This window comes from Arachis hypogaea, chromosome 8 (genome assembly GCF_003086295.3).
Source record: "Arachis hypogaea cultivar Tifrunner chromosome 8, arahy.Tifrunner.gnm2.J5K5, whole genome shotgun sequence".
Taxonomy (NCBI): Eukaryota; Viridiplantae; Streptophyta; class Magnoliopsida; order Fabales; family Fabaceae; genus Arachis; species Arachis hypogaea.
In genome coordinates this window covers 33,448,743-33,455,027 of record NC_092043.1, presented here as the reverse complement: position 1 = coordinate 33,455,027, position 6,285 = coordinate 33,448,743, and the positions used below count along the sequence as shown (strand labels likewise).

The 6,285-nt window shown below is 30.6% G+C and overlaps 1 protein-coding gene across 2 annotated transcripts; it reads right to left on the bottom strand.

Moving 5' to 3' along the window:
- Window positions 1–2,246: 2,246 nt before the first annotated feature.
- LOC112707105 (uncharacterized) lies at window positions 2,247–4,994 on the bottom strand. Of its 2 annotated transcripts, none has more exons than XM_025758688.3 (6): window positions 4,786–4,994; window positions 4,547–4,679; window positions 4,354–4,466; window positions 3,980–4,151; window positions 3,744–3,878; window positions 2,247–3,663 (listed from the first exon to the last, which is right to left on the bottom strand). In XM_025758688.3, the coding sequence occupies exons 1-6, from the start codon at window positions 4,824–4,826 to the stop codon at window positions 2,428–2,430; spliced, it is 1,830 nt and encodes a 609-aa protein (XP_025614473.1). In that variant the 5' UTR covers window positions 4,827–4,994; the 3' UTR covers window positions 2,247–2,427. The 2 variants fall into 2 exon arrangements, with proteins under 2 accessions (XP_025614473.1, XP_025614474.1); XM_025758689.3 differs by having other exon boundaries at window positions 4,354–4,457.
- Between the last annotated feature and the right edge of the window lie 1,291 nt (window positions 4,995–6,285).

The following is a 6,285-nucleotide window of genomic DNA, read 5'->3' as shown; positions in this document are numbered from 1 at the left end:
AGCTATAATCGAAGAACAATCTTAGTGTAAAATAGTGCAATATCACTATGATTGGATGAAGCATATGTTATAAAATAATTGTCTCTCAACAATAATTGCTAACCCATTTACGTATAATGGTTATCAATACTGCTTTAGTTTCCACTCTAGCTTAATGTGTATATTAACAAAAATAATTAGATAATTCTTCATGGTGGTCCACTAATTACAAGGATTATGATTGAATATATGAATGAAAATATCTTGTCAAGCTAAGTCTTACCAAACCACTTTGCTTCTGTTAAAGTTTGGCGTGCATAAATATCTTCAATAATAATATTATCTTCGTAGTTTCTATATATGCAAAGTTTTTAATTAATTTGTTTAGTTAAATCAAGCTTCTTATTATTAAAAAAATCATTTATTACGATTAGCAAAGATACAATTTTATTTTTCTATAATTTTTAGAATATGTTAGACTTAATAATTTTTTTTTCTCCTAATTATTTTTCTAATATTTAAGAGAGTAAAAATTTAAATAAATATTTAAGAGAGTACTCTTTTAAAACATAAAAAAATAAAAACTTTTTTATTTAAAAGTTAGGAGGATATATAATTACGAGAATAATTCTCAATCATTTTTAATAAATTGATATGTATGTTAAAATAAAAGTATCGTATTTGAATATATAGCTGGTATCAATCAAATAAAACCAACAACAAAAATTATAACGATTAGTAAAGAACTAAAGATGCATTTTATTTTTTATAATTTTTAGAATAGATTAGACTTGTTAAAAAATTGAGATGTTAAAATAAAAGCATTATATTTGAATAGCTGATAAAACCAACAATCTTATGTTAAAATAACAATTAAAAAAATCCACAACAACAAATATGGCAGATGTGCCTGATAAGAACTAATATGATGGTGACCCTGTGTAATAAATAATAGTTCACAGATGGATTAAATAATTCTTAACTTGTTATAATCGAGTGTTAGCTGGAAATTACTATTACTAATGATGATAGACATATATATGCATGGGATAGGATGTGCTTCTAGATATTCTGACTTTTTCTGTTACCTAAATATGAAAAGAAACATTGACTTCGCTCCTTTCCATTTCGGAGGGAGACAAATTTTAGTGTATGCTACTGGGATATATAATATGCTTTCAATTAAAAAGTCAATTTTGTTAACGAAAAGAAAAAAAAAAACTATTTTTTAAGCTGATATTAGAAACAATTTTTTTATTTTTATAAATTTTAAATCCTAAAACTTTAAATTTTTATTCTTCTGCTTCCATCTCCCATTGTCCATGCTTTCTTTTTCTTCGAAATCATGCTGCACTACCAAGTAGCTAGTAGGAGCTGCATATTTGCAAATAGTATAGGATATTTTTGTAAGCCCAATAAGATACCTATTTGTTTTGTTTGCAATGTTATAAGTTGGGCCTACCCGTCTTTTTTTTCTTTTTAGATGAAGTCGCATGAGGAAAAATAAGCACCCTATCCGAAAAAGAAAGAACCCGTCCAAAAAAAAGAAAAAGAAAGAAAAAGCAAAAAGTAACCATTTATTGTTTTGTCACAAAAAAATATCGAATAAAGTATCGTTTTTGTCTCAACATTTGGGTAAGTTTTATTTGTGTTTCTAATGTTTAAATTGTCCTATTTGTATTCCTAACGTTTATAAAAGTGATTTAATGTTATCCTACTATCAATTATACTAACAAATCAGATTATATTTTTCAATTATTTTCACTTGGATGTATTCATTCTCAATTAGGTCTCACTTGAATATGTTCGATTTTAATATTATACCCACTATTTGTGTTTAGATTCAATTATGTCCCTAGAAAAGTGAATTATGTAAATATTGTAGAAATTAGTTTCAACTTTTGATGAGCTATTTTTCGGAATGGATTATCGATTCTAGATTTTTAAAACTTAAACTAAAGCGTTCATGATGTGTAATTGATGGTAGGATACAAATAGGACGATGTAAACATTAGGGACACCTTGCGACAAAAACAATACTTTACCCAAAAATATATATTGTTTATAAGCAAAAAAGAAAATATTATTTACTTAGACCCACTAGTCAAATTAGTTAGTTTCCTTTCTTTTTGTGTTGGGCTTAGGTCCCATTACTTTACCAAAAAAAAATCAAGAATAAATTATTGTTTTTATTGTAAAACTTCAGATGAATAAACAAAACTAATTTTGTCCTACCAAAAATAGTATTGTATGACAAAATATTCAAATATACTAAAATATTAATTTCAACTAATTTTATAAACGATTTCAATGTTACCTGCTACGCATAGATGAACATTAGAAGTTAAAAGCTAAAAAGGATATTTAGTCTTAAATCTAAAGAGAGTCACACAGAGTAGGAGCCTAAATTAATGGATCACTCAAAACTCAAACATGCTATTAATACTTTCAAATGCTCTCTAAGTCTCTATTATCTACTTTTGTAGCTGGACTTTTGCTTTCTTGGCGCTCTCTCTTTAGAGCAGTGAACTTTGCAGCTATGTCATCATACTCCGGCAACTTTGGATGAACATGATTTGGACATGAGTATGTTCTAACCATCTTGTCTTTGACACAACTGCGCCGCCGATCTTGAGGCATCGACACGGCCCTCGAGTAGTTAGCTTCTGTTTCTGTTCTTGTTAAGGAACAAGTAGTATTCCTTGCATTGGAACATTTGGAAGAAGCATAGTTTCCCTTTGAAACAGAGTAATCTGTTTCTATTTCATTGCTTCCAAGAAAATGATGCTTAGTTTCACCACTATAACTCTTTTGATTCGGCCTCGGCCTCTGAGTGATGTTAGTGGTAACTAAATCATCCATGAAGGGTTGGCAATCACAACATTCATCAACCGAAACTTGATGAAAATGTGTAGCTTTGATCCATTTCTTTGGTTTATCATCATCATAATCATAGAGGAGAAATTGACAAGGTTGGTCCAAGCTGCATCCACTCATTCTCATGTTGAAAGATCTTCTCCTTGTGCCATCTTCACTTTGACTCGACTCCGAAATCTTTTCCTTCAATCTCTTCTGAGCATAGCTTGATAGGGAAATTCCATCCGGCGAAGGCTTTTGATCCTTTCTGAGGCGATGAGTGCCGTGTTTATGCGCCGAGGGACTTCTCCATGGCTTATGATAGTATACCATGTATCCAATATCCATTATGCCTATGCTTTCAAAAGATGCTGATCTCCTTCTTGGCCTTTTAACCCTTTTGCTCTTTGTATAGGCCCTTATGCTTGACTTTTCGCTCCACGACTCGTGTCGATCTATGTTGCTTTCATAACAAGTAATTTGAGTTTCTTTTCGTTCTCTCTTGGATTGGCCAGAGGTTCTGAACTTAAATAGTGTTTGGTCCTGGAAAGTACCATCTTTTGATACAGAAAACTCACATTCCTCAATGTCACCACCATAATCCTCAAGCTCAGTAAAGTTCACTGTTTTCTTTTTCAAAGGAGAGTTCAGGATATATGGAGGATACTTCTGAACAGCAGGTACAATTGCAGAAACATCAATTAAGGTAGATTTTGGTGAAGAACAAGAGTCATTTGGTTTGGACATAGATGAATCAACACATGTAAGATCCCTTTCTATCTCTTCAGTCTCTGAAGGATGTACTTGATAACCTTTGTTTTCTTTGACCTGTACAAGAAATATACATAGGATAAATAGGATGCATGGTACTAGTTATCATGTCTAAATTACATGTTATAAAGAGTGACCTGTTCTTGTTGCCAACTGGGGTAGTATTGAATGGCTAAAACCTGTTCTTGTGTGCAGTTTTCCCTTACTATTTCATCAACCATTTTCAACTTGAGATCTTCTGACACTAGATTTCCTGATAGGTTCTCTTTTAACTGTCATTTAATTAGAACTTGCATGAATATTGATCAAAGTAAAAAAGTGCATCAAAATTCCAAGGTTGTGACCCTTTTTTTAATGAAAAGAAGTTCAGTACCTGATTGTTTACAAGATTTCCAAGAAGCAGCTCCATAGCTGTAGTGACAAACTTGTCACCATAACGCTCTCCAAATAGCTTCCTTATGACACAGAGCTCAGGAATCTCCCCACATCTTGCAGAAGCATATATAAGACTAGAAACTGCTTCATTGATATCATTAGGACAGTCCCTAATATTAATTAAATAGTTGAAATTATCAGATTGGAAATTGCATTTTGATTAATTTATATATCCGCTAGAGATTCAAAAATTTAAAAATTGAATCAAATATTAACCAAATATAATAAATATATGATTTAAAAAAAAATTTGTATGTAGGAGTATCAATATGGATTATGGAATTGAGGTTGTAATTAGATAAGAATTCATACCTGTGCCTTCGGATATAGGAGAGTTGAGAAAGAACAAATTCACAGTAATGATCAAGCAATTCATATACAGCAGCTAGCCTTTCATCTTCAATGAGCTGCTCAACCTGTTGTTGCTAAGATATAATTAACATTTAATCATAAATCATAATGATTAGAATAGCAACCACTACTAATAAAGCATAGTTCAACAAACCCGGTTAAGAGCAGTTTCATCATGGCCACAATGTATGAGTTCAGCCACATCTTTTCTCAATTGCCTTGCAATTGCTTCCCTCTTGTTCTTTATCAGCTTCAGCCTGCACCTCCCTCTTTTTATTGTTCTCTTACTATATATATTATTGCAACACAACAATCCCACAAGGAAACATGATCATTCAAATGAAAAGGAAAAAAACATGTTATAGTCAGCAGAAACAAAAGAAAACTTATTACCATTTTGAAGCTTTGGACCAACCAAACCAGATGTCAAACATGTTTAAGACTTGATATCAGTTTCTTGATTCATTTGCAGGTGTTTAATTTGTAGAGAGGAGAGTGGGTTGAAGAAGAAGGCATAAAAAAGAGATTATTGATGAGAAATTGATTAATTAGTGGGACTCATAAGAGAATGTGACAGTTTTGGTCTTACTTGGAAAACAGAGAAAACTGCCCCAATCCACACACATATAAATACACACATGACACGTCAGCACTTTGTGGGGCACTAGTCTCTTGCAATAACAACCACTCTCTGGAAAAAAAATGCCTTGCATTGGGTCCAAACTTATCCATCTTAATTTCATTTTATATGATAAAAAGTACCTAATTAATCATATGTATATATTAAAAGAATTATTTTTATATTTACCACATAAATAATCATTAAAAAATAAATATAATTGATGTTAGAATATAATTAAGACCAATTAATATTATTTAGTATATCTGAATATTTATTATAGGAAATTACTTTTTATTATTACGATTTTCTTAATACTTATAAATACTCTTTTATATTACATTATTTCGATCAATTTAAATAAACTCAATAATCCACAAATTTTTTTTCAATTTAGTCTATCGTTCCTAACACTTGAAAAAAAAAAAAACCAAAGTGAGGCATGCTAGGGCACTGAATCTGAATGCGAGTGTTAGAGATCATTGTACTGAAACTGAACAACCTTAACAAACACGCTAATGTTTTTTTATATTTTTATTCTTAATTTAGTTAGTCAGTTTGCACCACAAAGAGGGTGACTTTTTGTCCACATTCTATGTCTGATATGGCACTTAAATAAGAAACTATTCTAATGCAGTTTCATTTTTAAAAAAAGAAACTAAATTGGACGGGTAAGACTTTTTTTGACGTAATATCATTATTGCTAAAATTAAATACTTGTAGAAATACTTTCTCTAATTAATAATTGTAGAATAATGTGACATATATCTACTTTGTAAAGTGTCTAGTAGAAGTATTGCGTATTGGCCATACCCTTTTGGCGACATATTATTATTTATTAATCACATCATTTAAAGTGTTTGTCTCTTAGTTATTGTACAAGTGAATGCTTAAGAAAAAGTCTAAAAGAGTGAAAATCAAATAATTAGAAATACAAATTAAATATCCTATGAAAGATGCTTCAAGAAATTAAACTAGTAAATTAAAGCAGGTAACCAATTCAACCCACCTCCCTCTGCTTCATTTCGACTCACACGTAATTGTGGGACGCTCAACAACTCATGTTATGGGTCCTTCTTGCTTATTTGTGAGGGCCTCATCATTTACATGCTCAAGCTTATCATATACAAATAATAAAAATTGATTTCAATAATATTAATCTAGCAAGTAAACAAACATAAATAATCACCATTGGATGAATACAATTTTTTTGTGCGATATGGTTTTTATTACGATAAATGCTAAAAGACTAACAAATTTTTTTTTTTAGTTCA

What these genes read in the sequence shown, in the direction of transcription:
- LOC112707105 (XM_025758688.3), bottom strand. Translation starts at nt 4,826, where the DNA reads ATGTTTGACATCTGGTTTGGTTGGTCCAAAGCTTCAAAATG. An exon ending in TCCTATATCCGAAGGCACAG is followed by an intron (nt 4,152 to 4,353) that starts GTATGAATTCTT and finishes AATTAATATTAG; the next exon opens with GGACTGTCCTAATGATATCA. An exon ending in GAAATCTTGTAAACAATCAG is followed by an intron (nt 3,879 to 3,979) that starts GTACTGAACTTC and finishes ATTAAATGACAG; the next exon opens with TTAAAAGAGAACCTATCAGG.